Source organism: Photinus pyralis, unplaced genomic scaffold (assembly GCF_008802855.1).
Source record: "Photinus pyralis isolate 1611_PpyrPB1 unplaced genomic scaffold, Ppyr1.3 Ppyr1.4_LG8, whole genome shotgun sequence".
Taxonomy (NCBI): domain Eukaryota; kingdom Metazoa; phylum Arthropoda; class Insecta; order Coleoptera; family Lampyridae; genus Photinus; species Photinus pyralis.
In genome coordinates, this window is record NW_022170819.1 from 5,200,330 (window position 1) to 5,219,626 (window position 19,297).

Sequence of the window (19,297 nt, forward strand, 5' to 3'; positions counted from 1 at the left end):
GCCTGTACAAATTTCAGTCAGCTAGCACTTCTGGTTCCTGTACAGCCCTACACCAAAGTTGAGGTTACTTTTCTCTGGAACCGGAAGTCATATATAACTCCCGCCGCAGCAGTGCGCATCCATTAATTTAACGAACACCAACCACCGCTACAGAAAACCAAGAAATCGACCACCAAGAGCAAACGCCGTTAGGTGATCTAGAGATGAGAAGTTTATCTAATAAAAGGTAAATTCAAAATGGTTCCCTTGGCGGTTAAGTAGACTAAAATCTCGCCTAATAAGTAAAAATCCTGTTGTCGATCCACCTCTGCCGTTGTTTAGTCGCCTCTTACGACATGCAGTGCATCTGCAGTAGGGTTATTCTGTCCCGCCCCTACACGGGTAAATATCAAACGAACATAAAAAAACAGCAACATTTTTTTTCCAAAACCCCAAATAGCTTTTTCAAAATACCCATTAATTTTCTATAGCGAAATGTATTTGAGTATAGACTCAATAAGTGTTTCTATTGGGACTTGATAAACGGTACATAATATTATTGTCATAGTAACGACCGTGAAAGTGCGCGTGATTCTAAAGGTAAACAAGGATTTAAGATTATTCAAAATGTATTTAAATAACAAATTTATTTAAATACCAACTTATTGATAATGAGGGTGGGCAAAGAAAATTAAAAAAAAAACAACTTACAGCGGGATACTGACTTCAAATTACCAATTGGAAAAAATCATTGAACTTTGGCGGGTTAAAGTTGTACTCAATTGTGAAACATTTGAACACGATAAGTAAGGTATATACCAATTCTTTGGAATTACATACAAACAGGTTTGAAGTTATGCGTTCGAAATAAAAAATTTGTGATAAACATTATGTTAATTAAAAATAGTTGTTTATTTCCACTGGTGTAGTCAAGTCGAATTGCCACACCATTTTTACAATGGACGACTTGAAGGTAAGCGCTAAACCGAATGCTCCAATTTGCTAACGTTTATTGCAGTACATGAGCGGTTTTGGATCGGAATTCAAATCCGAAGATCCAAGATGTCCGCAGTCCTTGCCGAAGGGGCAGAACAGCCCGCAGAAATGTCCATATGGCTTGTACGCAGAACAGCTTTCCGGAACGGCGTTCACCGCGCCCAGATTAGAAAACAGGCGCTCCTGGTTTTATCGCATTCGCCCTTCGATCGGGCACGACCCCTTCAAACCCTTTTCCAATAGCAACGTGCGATGTAATTGGGACCAACAGGAGCCCGATCCTAATCAGGTACGATGGCCCGCTGCCCAGGCGATTAATAATTTGTTTGATGTTAAAGATGAGATGGATGCCCTTTGATCTGCCCAAATCAAATGAGAAGAGGGATTTCGTTGAAGGCTTGAACACAATCTGCGGTAGTGGAGAGATTAAGGGCAAAAATGGGTTGGCGATTCACGTTTACGTTTGCAACGTCTCCATGAACAACCGAGCATTTTACAATGCCGACGGCGACTTTTTAATTGGTAGATTTTTCACGCGTTTATTGTGTATGAAACGATTTGAACTTGCAGTGCCCCAGAAAGGAACGTTAAAAGTTACCACGGAATTTGGAAAGCTCCAAGTGAGGCCTAACGAGATTGTGGTAATTCAGCAGGGTATGCGATTCTCGATTGATATCGATGAACCATCGCGTGGGTACATCCTGGAGGTGTTCGGGAGACATTTCTGCCTACCCGACTTGGGCCCAATTGGTGCCAACGGTTTGGCCAACGCTCGCGATTTCTTAACCCCCGTCGCCTGGTACGAAGATCGCGACGTGCAGTATGAGATTATTGGAAAGTATCAGGGCAAACTGTTCGTCTGTAACCAAGACCATAGTCCTTTCGACGTAGTTGCTTGGTTTGGAAATTACGTACCGTATAAATACGACCTGGCAAACTTCATGGTGATTAACTCGGTCACGTTCGATCATTGTGTACGTATACTTTTGCGTTAGCTCACCATTTGCGGCAAAGACCTTTTAGGATCCGTCCATATTCACCCTGCTCACCTGTCAGTCGGAAATGAAGGGGACGGCAATTGCCGATTTCGTAATATTTCCACCGCGTTGGTCGGTTCAGGAGCATACATTCAGACCGCCCTACTACCATCGAAACTGCATGTCGGAATTTATGGGTTTGATTTTCGGCAATTACGAGGCAAAGGCCGAAGGGTTCCAGCCCGGAGGTGCCACTCTGCATAGCACCATGACTCCGCACGGCCCCGATGCGCAATGCTTCGAGATGGCCTTTAATGAAGAATTAAAACCAAAAAGAGTAGCTGAAGGGACTATGGTAAAAAAAATTGGGTATTTCTGAAACTTTTTGAGCAAGAGCTTTCTAGGCGTTTATGTTTGAAACTTGCATGGAGTTAGCCGTCACCGAGTGGGGTGCCAAAACGTGCCAAAAGTTGGATTTGGAGTACTACAAATGCTGGAAAAATATCAAGAAGCACTTTACCGGACCCGCCCATTGATTAAACACCTATATTGTTTATAATTGCCTACGTTTTATAATTTTTTATTACTTAATTGTTTGTTTATTCGCTATTATTAATTAATCCTGTTACTCTCAATTTAATAAAGTTAAAAAATTGCCACATAAAAGTCGTAGACATTTTTTTTCAAAAAATCGACTGCACCAAAACTTCTCGGGAAAACACCTTTTTTTATTAATTTTGGTGCGTAGAATTCAAAAGAATTCGTACTTTTTCGATCAGACTTCTCAATCAAAAGTTATGGACTAGAAACCAATTTCGAAAGAAAATTCAAAGGACTGTAACTTTTGAACTAGTAGCCCAATCTTGGAACTGTTTGAAATTATGGATTCTACAGGCGACGTTCTATAAGAAAAATTCTTTTCCGAGAATAATACGAACCAGAATTTTGTCAGATCGTGTAGGGGACCCTTTGAATATCCCATCACATGCAGATTTATAGCTCCCCTTCAAAGACGTTGCTAGAGCAAAATTTTTAAAATGGCCCTGTAGGCTCTGGATTTTTTAGATAATCACTTGTTTTCGCATTTTAAATTGTATCTTGTGTTTGCATATTATGTTTATAATTTGTAAAATGTATGGTGAAATTATAACACCCTGTAGGTCAGTAACGAAGCCTTTGCGGACCTATGTTTACATAAACTTTTGGTTATAAAATAAGTCAAAGAATTACCTCATATTTATTTATTTTTTATTTATTTATTTATTATCCCTCTCTTGTTCTGGGCCCTCAACAGGCTTGCGCCCAATTACAGAGTGACCCGCATAATGCTTTTTAGAGGTGCCTCTGCAGAAGGTCTTAAGTTGTCCTATACTACTCCGGTATATTTACCTTACGAATTAGGAAAACTGCAGGAAAACCTAATTCTGAGTAGCCGGCAGAATGCTCGAAACTGGTCTAAGGTAATTTCCATCTCTGCCACAGATGAAAAATTCACCTCAACCCAGGTTCGAACACCCGACCTCCGGATTTATAACTCAACGCTCTACCATTGAGCCATAATGCCGGTTGCTTTAGGAACACTCTGTAGAAACAAGACATTATACAGAGTGTCCACTATGTATGGAGCTAGGTACTATACCTACAGGCGACCCGCGTTATCTTAAGCACTAGACGAAAGCCTGTTGAGCAACAAATTCAATTGTAACCAATGGCGAAAGTAACAAAAACAATTGAATTTTTTTAATATCAATGTAAGTACTTTTTTATTACGCTCGTTTCGTTTGATAGAGATTTTTTTCTCTTTTCGATGACGAAACATGTTAGTACCCTTATACAAGACAATTTTTCAAAAAATTTAAAAACTCATTAAGTAATTACATCAGTAACATATTAATCTAGATATCCTACAAATAACAAATGAACGTGTACGTTTCTTATTAAATCTTGAAGACAAAACGAAACTATACAATGTTATCACGAAAAAGTTAAATCAAAAATAAGGATGATAATGTATAATACGTCATTGAATCGAATGAGCTTAATGAAAGGGTACATTGCTATTTAAAAAAATTCAATTGTTTTTCGTTACTCATTTCCCTGATATCTATATCACCATATATTTCAGAAATATTTCAGTAACATTGCAATCTTTCCCCAACCTTACATTTCATTTGAAATATTTCAGAAATATTACTTTGAAAGCTACAGGAATTATTTCACCTGCAACATTTTTGAAATATTGCATCAATATTTTTTTGAAATGTAATGTATTATTAATAAGGGGTAAATGCAGCTATTATTTAGTACTTATTGTACCAGTAATAAATATGGTCTAGGTGTGGTCTAGGTCTATTTAAATATTCCAGTATAAATTTTAAACGAAGCGGGTCTGCTTGTCGAATCCAGTGTTCGGTTGTTTACGTGTATATTTCGCGCCATTTCCGAAGATAGGGGGCTGACGCACCGACGCAGTAAGCACGCGAGATTGATGGTCTGTGAATGTGATTACGATGCAATTAAATGTGATTTAAGAAGTGTTGCGTTTTACGTTTTTCTGTAGGACTGTAGCTCACAATTACGCTGATCTCCGATAAGCAGGTAAGAAGTATTGTACATACATTTGTTTTTCTACTAAAATTACTTATCGCCGGAAAAAACAATTTGTTTTGAAAGTACGCATACCTAACCTCAACTTACCGCTTTCCTTTTTTCTAGCTTCTAAAATTGGTGAATTTGATTAGTTCTAAATTGTGATTCATTTTTTCAATAATTTGATTCCAGCTTATAAAGTTTATACATTTTTGTAGGTATATACTTTCATTAATTATTAGGGTAAGCGCAAGCCTTGCCGAAATGAACAAGAAAACAAAATTGAAAACCCATCTTGGTTTATCTTCTCGACACAGAAAGAGATTAATTAATAATGAAACCAATTCCGAGTTAAAACACACACAAATGTTTACGACCATTGAAAAAAAATCACCAGCATCGGAGGAAGTTCGAAGGCAAACAATTTATCAAGTTACCCAACCATCAACTTCATTTCAATCCTCTTGCAGTATTATTTACGACTCAGATCATGATATAAACATTGATAGAGAAACGTCACTAACTATGGATGTAGATTTAAATTTGCCAACAACAAATTATGACTCTGAATGTTTGTCCGATGAATCTTCTCCGAATTCTAGTGACATTGAAAATTTACCTGATAGCCGAGCTGATAGCCCACTATCAGCTGCCTCTATAAATAGTGTACAGGATCATTCAACAAATAGCATCAAGGAAGATTTAATTCAGTGGACATTGGAGTACAATATTCCACAAAATGCTTTAACTGCATTATTGAAAGTTGTTAACAAAAACTTCAAATGCAATTTGCCTAATGATGCCCGTACATTATTACAAACCCCTCGAAATAGTATCATTTCTAAGTTAGACAACGGACAATATATTCATTTTGGATTAGAAAATGCATTAAAAGGTATTGTTAAGGACATAGGAAATTTACAATGTATTGAACTTTTAATCAATGTTGATGGGTTACCTTTGTCTCGTTCATCTACTGCTTGTCTATGGCCGATCTTATGTTCTGATAATGTTACTAAAAAGGTGTCAATAGTAGGATTGTTTCATGGGTATGAAAAACCAAAAGATTCTAACCAATTTTTGAAACAGTTTGTGAAAGAAGCTGTAATGTATGTTACAAATGGGTTCTTTAATGAAGGGCGTAAATATGATGTTAAAATCGCAGGTCTAATATGTGATGCTCCTGCTAAATCGTTTGTTTTAAATACTAAAGGACATACCGGGTATAATAGTTGTACTAAATGTAAAGTGGAGGGTAATTATATAAACAATAGAGTATGTTTTCCTGCACCTTCTAATGTACCCTTGCGAAATGATAATGACTACTTTTGTGACACTGATGATGACTTTTATGTATCGAAAAGTGAGTTACTTAAAATTCCTGGTTTCCTTCCTGTTAGTGGAGTACCACTGGATTACATGCACCTGATTTGTTTGGGTGTAGTTAAAAAATTACTTTTGTTGTGGATTGAAAGTAAAGCTTCATCTGGTGTAAAGTTATCCTCACAAAGCATTAAAGAAATTTCTGAGAATATATTATTGTGTTGTAAATATGTCCCGTCAGATGTTGCCAGAAAACCTAGACCTCTGTCTGAGATTCGTCATTGGACAGCAACAGAATTAAGAAACTTTCTTTTATATATTGGGCCAGTTGTTTTAAAGTCCAAAGTAAATAATGATGTATATTTAAATTTTCTCACGTTACATGTAGCCGTTCGAATTCTTTGCAATTCTACAGCAATTGCTAATAAAGAAAATATTAAATATGCTGAACGTTTATTGGAACATTTTGTACAATCATTTGCGATAATTTATGGGAAAGATAAAATTTCTCATAATGTACATAACTTATTACACATTTGTGAGGATGTTAGAAATTTTGGATCCCTTGATGAGTTTAGTTCATTCAAATTCGAAAATTATATGTCAACCATTAAGAAATATATAAGAAAAAATGACAAACCGTTGCAGCAATTATGTAATCGGTATCATGAAATGGAGCGTTTGTACAAATCCTCCAATAAGTCAACTCAAAAATCGGTTACCCATAAAATTAACGATTGTGTCATTAACATTCACAAGTTCAAGGATCGTTGTGTACTTCTTGAAAATGGAGATATATTTCAAATAATTTTAATAGAAGGCAATAGAATCGCTGGATATCCACTGAGAAGCAATGGAAATTTGTACACAGCACCTTGTGCATCACAAAAATTAAACATTCATCAATTGTCTGACTTGAACTCCACCTATGTATCTCATCCATTAAGTAGCGTTAGAGCAAAAATATGGACACTACCTTACAAAAGAAATGAGTATGTTGGCATGCCGATACTGCATTCGCTTTTCTAGAAAATAAAAGAACATTTTTCATACATCATCGCCTTAATAAAAAATTGCCTGTCAATCAACTGTGTGACAACTCCTCCCACCCCACAACAACCCTCATTGCAAAATTTTCTAAAGGGAATCATAGTCGAGTGCCCCCTTGTTTGTAAGCTGTTTCAATTCTCTATCAACCATGTGATATTAAAAACTGCAATTTTTTAAATTATTAAATAATTAAATTATTATTAATTTTTTGACTTGTTAATGAGAAATATGCATTCTTTTGGTTAAAAATTGATAGTTCACGCAAATAAAAATATGGATAAACTACGTCAATTGTTTTAAGACGATATGGTATTGCTTTTTTAATTGTCTAGGTACCCGGTGATTACAATGAATTTCTCGGTGCTGGAATTTGACGATGGTACTGTAGAATTAGTTCCAAATAATTGGATCACAGGTGACTCCTGTTCGTGGCCACCCACATTAGATCGATCGTCGCTTAACAAATTGGTCCTATCCAAAACAACTCCAGAAAATAGTTGGAACATTTATGGTATTCAGAGAGTTTTTTGTGAAGCCTGTAAGTATTACTAGCTTGTTTATCTAATATTTTAATTGCACTATAACAGCTACATATGAAAGGGGAACTGTTAAACTAAAGCTGGCGATGGAAATGTCAGATATTGACACCGAAAGTGATACCTTAAAAAAATCGCGTCATTCTCGTCATTCGAAAATGCCTTCTTCCGAGTGTGATGGTGTGAACGTTAATAAGAAAAGACGTAGGACAACGATTCTACCTATTTCATCAGATTCCGAGCCTGGGTCTGATGAAGAACCTTCTACAGATCTACCTGCTTTGCCAGATACTCCCGAAGACTTTAATCTGTTGGAGGTACCAAAACACCCCAAAATTTCACGACATAAACAAACCTCGTCACAAACTTTATTTCGAAAAAGTAAGTTCTCACCAACTTTTCGTGGTATTATTTTAATAAAAGTAATTTGCAGGTACAAATACTGATGTCGTATCGCATTGCAGACTATCAAGATCTAATACCCCACTGTCCAATGTATCTCATAGTACTCTGTCTAAAGGTTAGTAAATTTTGCATTTAGAAGGGATCCTTGTTTACGTAATAATTTGTAGGTATAGATACTGATGACGTCGTATCGCATTGCAGACTATCAAGATCTAATACCCCACTGTCCAACGTATCTCATAGTACTCTGTCTAAAGGTGAGTAAATTTTGCATTTAGAAGGGATTCTTGTATACGTAATAATTTGTAGGTATAGAAACAGACATACAACACTGCACACCATCAAGATCTAATACTCCAACGTCCAATCTATCATATTTGTCAAGAGGTAACAAAATTTCGTATTACTCTAGGAATAATTATTTACGTGTGCTGTTTTCAGATGCTGAAGTTAAAATTATTACAAAATTGAATACATTGATTTCCATAACCTCCAGTATCGTTGACAGGCAAAATTTGTTAGAACAATCGCTTGGTGCACTTCAAGGCAATACATCAGATGTGCCAATGGCTCCAATTGGCTTAATGGAGTTTAATGACAAATTTCCCTTAACGACCGAAGATGACTTAGTTAGATTCGATGAAGACTTAAAAGATAAGGAGTTTTTTAATAAAATGGTACCTACCTACATGTGCCAATTTTGTATCAAATTTTAATATGACTTATTTATAGGTTACTACATTATGTAGTTTTGGTGGCACTGATGTCACAAATATAACTGTAAATATATTGCGAAAAGTAATTAGCAATAAGGTAGCTAATTCTTATTCTTTGTTGGGGAAGAAAAAGAAAAAGAAATTTAAAGAGTTAAATTTCTTTAACCTCATAATAGAGACGGTTCGCCGGCAAAAACCAGGGGCAACTGAGACCGAGATAGGGGGTGTCGTTGGAAGTTGGTTACCGCAATCAAACTTGCGGTTATCTAGGGAACTTAAGTAAGTATTATCATAGAGTAAATTTCTTAATGGTATACAATTAATCTAATGTAACTTTTCTAATTTGATTACAATATTAATTTTGTTTATCCAACCACTTACAATGACGTAATTAAGTTTACCTTAACCAGCCTGCTTCTTGTGAGATGTTTACATAATTCATACTGTGACCTCAACCTGAGTTTTATCTCCTGCATTAATCGATTATCTACTAAGCCTTTGACACTGCGATGTGTAAAACATTTAGTACAAAATTGACATTGATGTTTTTTTTTCAGAAAACAGAATCAAGATTAGTGAGCGACAGTATTTTTGAGATAAGTCGATGTGTTGTTAAATTTAGTTGAGCTTTCATTTGCATTATTTTGTACTACTATTACCTATGTTTTGAAAGGACATTTATTATATATCTACTTTAGGAAAATAAAATTTTGTTTATACTGCGTTGTGTTTTCCGCTGGTGGTGTTGAATTGAATGGAGTTATTACAGATTTCGTCACGCATTCGCTACTTTTGTTTAAAAAAAAACAATTTTTAACGGTCATTTTAACAATGGTTCTTTTAATACTCATTGTGGAGCAGAGCAAATGCAGGACCAAACTCGAAAGAATTCCAACTTTATATTGCTATAAACTTGAAATTGTAAATCCATCTACGTGGTATGTATGGAATTTTATGAAAGGAAAACGCCCAGTCTTCACCACATTAATTTAATAATTTAAATTATTAAATTAATGTGGTGAAGACTGGGTGTTTTCCTTTCGTAAAATTTATATTGCTATAACTCACATATTGTAGGAATATTTCTATTTTTGGTGTGGGAAATATAGCTTGACATATTTCGAAAATGAGTTTCAGAAATATTGCAGGATATATTTCATGAAAGGACATATTGGCATTTATAAATATTGCAGAAACATTTCAGTAATCTTGCGAAACATTTCAGAAATATTATCAAAGTTTCATAGATACATTTCTGCAACACGTCTGAAAGATCATCGTGATAGATCATCGTGTTGTATGGGCGGTATTGGTTAATAGAGTGAATGAGAACCGGTGCTCCACCTCCAAAAGAAGTTACATGTGACGCGTCGAAAGCGTTGTTATTGGCCGCGACGAGAGCGTTCACAAATCGCAATTCCCTCGACGAATATGCCGACAGGTGCTGGAGAGCATCTGATCTGCCCGTCTGCTATATCCGCATGGATGTAGCACACTTTATCAAGGTTTATGCGAACTTTTTGAAAGTAGCCATCAATCCTAAAATCAAAACATTTTACATGGCATCACTCGGGCAATTAATTCTTACGCGTACAATCCGCGATGCAGAAAATATTTTATTCGCCATGCTATTGATAGCTCGGAGCAAGACGGAAAGGTTTTCTCGAAAACGGACACCCATCACCGTGCGAAATACAGAAAAATATATTAAATGATCTCCTGCTAGATGATAATCCTGACAACAACCTACCTGAAGAAGTCGGAGATGACATCATTATTGGTGAACCTGAATTCGAGGATACAGAAAATATGAATAATGTTGAAGCATTATGTGTTTCACGGATGGCCGAGTCAAAAGCAGCAAGTGGACGATTTAGTTAAACATTATTTCAAGCTGCAACACGAAATAGCTGTTGAAGATGAGTGGGTGTTTTCAACCATAGACTAATTGTTCCAGTATCGTTGCGAGAGTAGGGGGAGACCGGGGTATAATGATCCCTCGGGGTAAAATGGTTCCTCCCATTTTAAAGGTTTCCACTAACACCATCTACCAACTTGACACATAATTACAAACTGATTTACAGGCGCATTGCCGGACAAATGTAATTTGTTAGTTCGAATAACGTACAACGAAGGGAAGCAGCCATTTTTGTTTTAGCAGTTGTTGATGTAAGGTAAGTGCAACTTTAAAATGTGTACATAACGTAGGGGAAGCATTTTTTAAAACGTGCGTCTGGTTATTTGCTCAACCCTGGGATTAAGTTTGTAATTAGTATGTTAGCGTAGCGAAAATTTGATTTCGTAAAATTTCTAGGTGATGGTCTTTACTAAATTGGCTTGTGGGGTAAAACGATCACCAAGAAATGGGCAAAATGATCCCGGGATCATCTCGCCCCATGTAGTTAAATTATTTTTGGGGAAACAACTATACTTACCTAGGTCATTTTATTTCAGAATGCCTCGCACTTATCACCGCAAAAGTAATCGCCAAAATTGGAATGCAGAACACATGGACACTGCATTACAAGAAGTATTACATAATGGGATGCCCTTTAAAACCGCAGCACGAATATTTGGGGTCCCTTTGATGTCTCTGAAGCGTAGAGCTAAGAACAAGAATGTGATTGCGAAGGATTCTATTAAACACCTTGGCGGCAAGACTACAACGTTTACAAATGATCAAGAAAACGAGCTGATACGTCACATTCTTGATTTAGAAAGCAGGATGTATGGTCTGACTACAACAGATTTGCGGCGTTTGGCATTTCAACTTGCAGAAAAAAATCATATCCCTCACCACTTTTCGCGCGAAAAGCAGATAGCAGGATACGATTGGCTAGCTGGATTTACAAAAAGACATCCTGAGATTGCCTTGAGAAATCCAGAAGCAACCTCTGCAGCTCGGGCAAGAGGTTTCAATAAGCAAGTTGTAACGAAATTTTTCGAATTGTTGAAGAATATTATTGAAAAACACAATTTCCCTCCTCACAAGATTTATAACGTCGATGAGACATCGGTATCAACTGTCCCCGGAAAAAATTCAAAAATTTTCGCAAAAAGGGGTCGAAAACAAGTAGCTCGTGTTACGTCTGCTGAGAGAGGAGTATCGGCAACTGCAGTAATTTGTACTTCGGCAGGGGGAGTTTTCGTGCCTCCCATGTTTATTTTTAGTAGAAAACGTATGAAATTAGAGTTAATGGACGGCACTCCGCCAGGCAGTATATTTGGATGCAACGAGAGTGGCTGGATGAAGCTTGACATGTTTGAACGGTGGTTTGATCACTTTTTAAATTTCACCAAACCTTCAAAAGAGGAGCCTGTGCTTTTGATCTTAGACGGGCATTTGTCCCACACCAAAAACTTAAATGTGGTAACAAAGGCAAGGGAAAATAGTGTTTGTATTTTATGCCTACCACCACATACAACGCACAAACTCCAACCGTTGGATGTTGGGGTAATGTACCCGTTAAGTCGATATATGGATCAGTCTTTAGAGAAGTGGATGAACAACAACCCAGGTCGAACAGTAACAGTGTTCCAAATAGGAAAAATTTTTTCAGAAGCATATCTGAAAGCTGCAATGCCCAGTAATGCAATTAATGCTTTCAAGAAGACAGGAATAGTGCCCTACGACCCCGATGTTTTTATAGATGCGGATTTCGTTGCTGCAGATGTTACTGATCAACGCTACGATGAAGTTGCTGAAAGAAGTTCTCCTAGTTCTGTTCTAAATGAGGTGCCACATAACTCTCCTGCCAGAGAAACAGTAAACCACGGTGACTCGTTGGAAAAATCGCCTCTTCCAGGTCCAAGTAACCAATTAGATTCCCCTATTCCAGATGAGGTCAGAGAAAGTTCATTCATTATGGCACCAACGGTCTGTCATCCACTCCCTAAAATAAAAGGAAAGCGACAAGTTCGCCAAAGAAAATCAGTAGGTACGGTGTTGCTTACAAGCACGCCCTATAAAAGTATGCTTGAGGAAGAAAAACTGAAGAAAGATGAGGCAGAAGAAAAGAAAAAACAAAATAAAAAACCAAAGCTGGCTAACAAAGAAAATTTTAATCCCAAACAACGGACAAAGAAGAAAGAAAAGGTCAATGAAATAAGTAGCGACAGTGATGCATCCGATGCTGAATGCATTTTTTGTTGTGAAACCTACACCAATGCCAAGGATGGAGAAGGATGGATTAAGTGCAGCAAATGTTTAAGATGGGCCCACGATGCATGTGCAGGGGTGGAAGAGGACGAAGACCATTTCACGTGTGATTTATGCCAATCATGTACAAGTGTCAAGTACAAAAGGCAGTTATTTTAATTACGTTTACGTTTTTCCTTTTAAATACTTTACAGAATTTCATGTTTTTTTTGTTTTACTTAATGTAGTTGTGTTACTTTGTTTAAAAAATAAATAAATATATATATATAGAGGGGGGATCATTTTTACCCATGAACGGGATCATTTGACCTCACACTATTGGGTAATATGATCCTTTTATAGACTTTCAAAAAAATTAGTAAATTCCAAAAATGATTTTCGGGTGAACTAAAAATGATGCTTATTATAATCGCCCTAAGTATTGTCAATAACTCTTATGGGGAACAACATTTGTTATTCACTTAGATGCCGACCTATTGAAATTTTAAGCTTAGGGGGATCATTATACCCCGGTCTCCCCTACATATTAAAATTACTACACGAGTCACATTGGAATAGAGAAGACGAAACAAAGAGCAAGGCAAACACTCTATTGGCCTGGACCTTCAGCAGATATCGAAGATATGATATCCAAATGTAGTACCTGTGAGAAGTATCAATGTCGTAAAAGAAGTGAACCACTTATACCCCATAACATTCCTCAAATACCATTTTACAAAATTGCATGTGACATTCTAGAGTGCTATGGTGAGAGTTACCTAATAATTCAGGACTATTATTCCAAATGGCTAGAAATCATCCATCTTGAAAACAAAACATCTGAGAATGTTATTAAACAGTTCAAAAATTGTTTTGCCACTCATGGGATTCCGAAGATTGTAGTAAGTGACAATATGCCATTCAATTCTTTCACATGCAGACAATTTGCTGAAATGTGGAATTTTGAATTCAAGACATCGTCTCCTAGGTATCCTCAGAGCAACGGGCAAGCTGAACGAGCAGTTCAAACAGCAAAAAGAATTATTAAAAAATGCATCGACGATGAAAAGGATATTGAAATAGCGCTCCTTGAATATAGGAACACCCCTATTTCAGGGTTAAACGTTTCACCGGCCCAGATAATTTTCAGTCGTAGACTAAGAACAAAAATACCAGTTCACACATCATTGCTTAAACCAAAAATTGTTGAAGGTGCTCATAAAAAATTAGTGAAAAAGCAAGAAGTTTATAAACAATACTATGATAAGAAATCTAACTTTCAACCAGAATTTCAAAGTGTAAAGTATTAAGGCATAAGTTATGGGAGCCAGCACAAGTGATCGACAGACATGTTTCCCCAAGATCATACATAGTCAGGAACCAATCAGAACAAGAGTTAAGAAGAAATTCAAGTCACCTCAGACGATCCAGTAATAACTTTGAATTAAAACCAAATTGTGACGATAACATAATAGAAAGTGCCACTAATAATGCAGAGACAAATATTCCTAATAAGTGTGACCACACACGCGAGTGGCAATACACCCACAACTACACGTACCGGTCGCACTATTAAATTTCCAACCAAATATGACATGTATGTAACTCAGTTTTAAGTGTATTTGTTTAAAAGAGGGGAGATGTAGTAGTTCATATGAATGTAGGTATAAATGATGTTTAGTTTAAAATGTGTTTTAGTAGTTATAGTAGTTGATTGTAAGACATAAATATAACAGAAGCCAAACAGTTAAACTTATTTCCAGTAAATTAGAGTCACTTAAACCTCACATTCCTGAAGAATTTAATCGCAAGCCGAGGTGGTTGTCAGAACTAAATCGGAGGAAAGCCACTGAATTTAGAACTTTTCTGTTATATTTGGGCCCCAGTGTACTGAAGAAAACAATACCCCGGGCAATTTGTGAAAACTTTTTGTTACTTCATTTGGCAGTTACAATCATGATATCTGAAACCCATCTCTCCGCTTTTGATTTTGAATTTTGTGAAAATCTTTTGAAAAATTTCGTTCGGCATTGTAAGAATATTTATGGTTCACAATTTATAATATGTAATGTACATTATCTACTGCATATTTTCAATGATGTTAAGCACTATGGAGTTTTAGATAACTTTTCAAGCTTTCCAATTGAAAATTATCCAGGAAAACTTAAAAGGCTTGTAAGGTCCACAGTAAATCCTTTAAAAGAAGTTCATAATCGCATAGTAGAAATGAATTCACTGGCATCAAATTATTGTAAAAATGATAGTAAATGTACGTATTTTCAGTTAGTCACAATCCTGGACCTTTATTACCAGGTATGAAACAAAATAATGGGCAGTTTAAAAAGGTATATGTGAATAATGTTGTTTTAACGTGTATTTCATATTCTATTGCTAATTGCTACTGCATGTTGGAAAATTCTCTTATTCAGATACATATTATAAAAGAAAATGGTTCATACTTTATTATTGGAAAAGAGTTTCTTTCTTTGCGTTCTTTATATTCATATCCGGCTGAATCAAAATACTTTATAGTTATTTATGTATCAAGGGCATTAAGACGATATTTATGCCGAGGGCGACAGAGCCCGAGGGCCTCTGGCCCGAGGGATTGCAAGTCGCCCGAGGGTTAAATATCCAGTAATGCCCGAGGTGCATACAAAATTTTATTTATTTTTCATTTGCCTATTATATGCCAATTATATCTGTCATATGAAATATATAAAGCAGTCTATGACGCCCGAGGGCATAATGAGATGACAATCCATTATGCCCTCAAACTGCCTGTCAAATATATTGATGGAGTTATGTAATAAAAAAAGATGCTACTTGATTCGTATGAAGCACTAACAATAATCATTACATTTGTATATTGGAAATGCATTATTTGGAACGATGAAAAATATTTTTATTGCTAGAAATTTAAGTGCATCATATAAAATATGGTGTGCAGAGAATTTTGTTTGTAAATGTGTTGTGATTCCGTACAATTCAGAACACAGAGAATGGATATCAGTTCCAATCATTCATTCCCTACATTGAAAAATCATTTTGAGAACCCTGTTCGTTTCGTTATCATATAGTAATAGCCAGAATTTTTAAGTTTTAAGTGTAAAGTTTTTCAATATTATATAATATAGCTAAGTTATATTTTGTTTTACATTTTTATGTGTTCCAATCATAATATAGCCCAGTCAGAGTAGGAAAAATAAAGGAACTAATTCACGTATTACAATTTCTTCGGAATTGTGTAAGATACGTTTCCCTAATCAACATAAAGTAAAGTCCCCTCGGCTACCGGTTGTGCTAAAGGGGGGACGGGAGTAAGAGCGGTTTTGAAGGTCCCATTTTATAGTATTTCGCTTACAACGTGAAAATGGTACGCTATAGCAAAAAATTTTGTACATAAAAATGAAAGCTTATTAAATTTTCTACCACTTTCAATGGATACATAATTATGCAAAAACGCATCGTTTTCATGTTATTGACTATCAAAGGTTGAATATTTTCTTATGTGGATTATATAATATATAATCAATACTTTATTATCAATAATAGTGGAACTATATAAGATTGAATTGAATTGAATTTATTATTTCCTAATATCCTCAGTTCTTAGGTCCAACAAAGTCTGAGACTTAACTGTCAGTTCCTGTGATTTTTACAAAAAAAAAACAGAATACAAATAAATTCTTATTTTAATCAGTATGTAATCCTGACGCTTGAAGTTAAGTTTTTATCTTTGTGTCGGCCGCACTACACATATCTACTCATTAAATAAAAACTAAATAAATCAGATCGACAATTCCTAACTTAACATTACTTCATTAATTATAATACTAAATACAATAGCAAATTAGGTGTACTGCTCACTAAAGCCCCATTCAGATAGGTGGTAGTGCGGTGCCGTTGCCTTGTTGTGCGGTGCGGGCTGGTGCTGTCATATTGACATTTGCTTTCACAATCATTACAAAATTGGCCCGCCTACACAAGTAATGACCAATCAACGACAACAGCAACAAATATGTTGCGCTTCTATTGGTGCTTGCTAACTGTAGTGCAGAAAGTTTAAAGTTTACATACTTTCGCCACGCGGCTGCAATTCGTCTGCACTCTGCACTGCACATGTCATTGTGAATTGTCATATGGGTATGCTTATTTCAAACTTTTATACAAAGGCACAGCACCGCAACAGCACTGCACTACCACCTATCTGAATGGGGCTTTAAACTTATCATCGTTCATACTAAGTACTTAAATTATATGTAAAAATTTCATTGAATTAGTGTACAAAGTTCCGCACTGTAATCAGGGTTAAAATTAAAGTTCGTCCCAAATCAGAATTCAGATTATTTAACAGAAAATCAAAAATAAACATTCATTTGTTATAAATATAAATAAAATATTACTATCTAACTGATGAAACAGGTAATTCACGTCCATATCAATTCAGTTTTACAACTTATCGGACAAAAGTATTTATCAAGATGTCATCTGCGTATTAGTTGTCCAGGTGCTACATTTAATTAAGGTAAACATGAATAAGATTAATGAATGTATTTATCGATGTCACCCACTGCCGATATTTGAATTATGGGATCATCTACAGTTTTTCGCACTAGAATTTTACCGTTTTTGCACCACACAATAGTATATTGAAAGACAAGTGTTACAATGCGACCTATTGTAATACGACTATCTTGTGGCACGAGTGGTGACGCGAAGCGTAGCCACGAGTGTCCGCAAGATAGGAGTATTACAATAAAGCATTGTAACACGCGTTTTTCATACTATTTTTTCTATTTCGGTGCTTTAATTTAATTAAAAAATCATTATCAGAAACTATAGGGAACATTAGAACTAACATGTTTTATGTTGGGAACACTTTTTATGCCGTTAAGTTTTAGATTGGCAGCGTAGTACGACTGACATTTTGAAGTTCAAACATGGAAGTACCCAACGAAGTACCTACTTGTACTAACTAGTAACTGCCAACTTAAGAGATGAGTTACCAAAAAAAAACGACTATAATTACTGTCTTTGTACAACTGTTTTCGGCCGAAAACAGTTGTACAAAATCATCATTGTGACACCGAAATAGAGAAACTTATAATTACATGCGACGCCTTTCTTTTTAGATTCACGTAACAACTGTCTGTTTTCTGGTGTTAAATTTTCATTAAAAAACAACCTTTCCCCTTTTTATTATAATCTCCCTATCGGACTTGTCTTTCAAATGAACTAATAAAAAGTTGGGTTTTTCTAATGAAATTAATTTGACCGCTTTAGGTTGGATTCCGGTGCATCCAATTTTTTCTGCAATTTCTTATTTTTTCTTAGGGTCTTGGTTATCGTTGTCGACTCCGTGTATCTCAATAATTTTGCGCCTGCCGTATTGTTCAATTTCCCAGTCGCCTAAAGACGTCAGGTTATAACAAGCCCCAGCCTTTGCTAGTTATTCCATATTTTAATAACGATATAAATATTAATTGCGTAGCAAGAACGCTAATTGCTTATTTGGAAAAGACCCGAGGATTGAGAGGTTCTTGCCAGTATTTATTTATAACCTTTAAGAAACCATATCATAGGGCCACGAAACAAACCTTAGGCCGATGGTTAAAAAATATTGTAAAATCTAGTGGTATAGATGTTAACACTTATTCTGCTCATAGCACCCGACGTGCGCCTACGTCGGCAGCGGCTAGAAGGGGAGTTAGTTTCGATACCATACGGTTAGCGGCTGGTTGGTCAAAAACGTTTGCTACGTTCTATAACAGACCATTAGCTCCTCAGAGCTCATTTGCTAGGGCTGTATTTAGTGTAAATTAAGGTTTACAGGTTAATTATTTTTTCATACCTTGTAATTTAAGTTCAGTTACTTACCTTTGTCTACTAAGTTTAGTATACCTTGTCCCTTACATTTATTACTAGAATATTAAAGGTCTAAGTTGGGCTTGTTATTTTTTATTTAAGAGACGAGACCGACTATAATCACAAGATTAAACGAACTTACCTAAGTGAAGTTTGATCTGGATTATAGGAAGGTCTCGTCGAAGTAAATAAATGCCAAGATATATTTGTTTCATATCTATGAAATAAATTTCATTATCTGGTGTTATGTTAGTTAGCGGTGTCTGATGCACATAATTTGGCTTTAAATAAGTCAATAAAAAAAACTTAAAAGTTTCACACATTTTTCTATAGACTGTTGTTATAACGACTTGTTCGTTTTGAAAATAAGTATTCAATTCAACAAATTTTGGAAGGATCCATTGTAAAAAATAAAAAAATAACTTAGTTTCGCTGTCATTTAACCTAATGGCTATGGTTTCAGATGGTAGCAGTCTGTGTCCAATCCACTGTTGGGTAAAATATAATTTTAATGGCTCCCAATGCTCAATAACTCTGTTGACTACCATGAGCAAAGAAAGCCACCTGGTCTCCGAAGGTCGCAAAATTTTATGGGGCTCTATATTACAAAATTCTTGAAACTGAGCCTGTCCTTTGTTACTGTATTTAAAAAAATTAAAAATGTCTCTAGCTAAATCTTCACAGTGTCTCGGCAGAACTTTACATGCTTCACTAATATAT

The 19,297-nt window shown here is 35.8% G+C and overlaps 3 protein-coding genes across 3 annotated transcripts; all 3 read left to right on the top strand.

The window, feature by feature from the left end:
- The first annotated feature begins 689 nt into the window (after positions 1 to 689).
- Positions 690 to 2,579, top strand: LOC116179161 (homogentisate 1,2-dioxygenase-like). The gene is made up of 6 exons (XM_031498875.1): positions 690 to 952; positions 998 to 1,264; positions 1,314 to 1,497; positions 1,546 to 1,949; positions 1,999 to 2,307; positions 2,357 to 2,579. Exons 1-6 carry the CDS (start codon positions 938 to 940, stop codon positions 2,486 to 2,488), a joined length of 1,311 nt encoding a protein of 436 aa, XP_031354735.1. The 5' UTR covers positions 690 to 937; the 3' UTR covers positions 2,489 to 2,579.
- Positions 2,580 to 4,154: 1,575 nt separating this feature from the next.
- LOC116178944 lies at positions 4,155 to 9,293 on the top strand. The gene is made up of 9 exons (XM_031498610.1): positions 4,155 to 4,550; positions 7,247 to 7,452; positions 7,502 to 7,831; positions 7,884 to 7,970; positions 8,023 to 8,112; positions 8,165 to 8,242; positions 8,297 to 8,532; positions 8,588 to 8,850; positions 9,129 to 9,293. The coding sequence occupies exons 2-9, from the start codon at positions 7,263 to 7,265 to the stop codon at positions 9,145 to 9,147; spliced, it is 1,293 nt and encodes a 430-aa protein (XP_031354470.1). The 5' UTR covers positions 4,155 to 4,550; positions 7,247 to 7,262; the 3' UTR covers positions 9,148 to 9,293.
- A 1,259-nt stretch (positions 9,294 to 10,552) lies between these two features.
- LOC116177704 lies at positions 10,553 to 13,023 on the top strand. Its single transcript, XM_031496756.1, has 2 exons — positions 10,553 to 10,745; positions 11,026 to 13,023. The coding sequence occupies exon 2, from the start codon at positions 11,027 to 11,029 to the stop codon at positions 12,887 to 12,889; it is 1,863 nt and encodes a 620-aa protein (XP_031352616.1). The 5' UTR covers positions 10,553 to 10,745; position 11,026; the 3' UTR covers positions 12,890 to 13,023.
- Positions 13,024 to 19,297: the final 6,274 nt, after the last annotated feature.

Excerpts from the sequence above, each read along its gene's own strand:
- LOC116178944 (XM_031498610.1), top strand. The coding sequence starts at position 7,263 with ATGAATTTCTCGGTGCTGGAATTTGACGATGGTACTGTAGAATTAGTT. Across the intron at positions 7,971-8,022 it reads TCATAGTACTCTGTCTAAAG|GTATAGATACTGATGACGTC; the intron begins GTTAGTAAATTT and ends AATAATTTGTAG. Across the intron at positions 8,243-8,296 it reads TCTATCATATTTGTCAAGAG|ATGCTGAAGTTAAAATTATT; the intron begins GTAACAAAATTT and ends TGCTGTTTTCAG.
- LOC116179161 (XM_031498875.1), top strand. Across the intron at positions 1,265-1,313 it reads AGGAGCCCGATCCTAATCAG|ATGAGATGGATGCCCTTTGA; the intron begins GTACGATGGCCC and ends TTGATGTTAAAG. Across the intron at positions 1,498-1,545 it reads CGACGGCGACTTTTTAATTG|TGCCCCAGAAAGGAACGTTA; the intron begins GTAGATTTTTCA and ends TTGAACTTGCAG.
- LOC116177704 (XM_031496756.1), top strand. The coding sequence starts at position 11,027 with ATGCCTCGCACTTATCACCGCAAAAGTAATCGCCAAAATTGGAATGCA.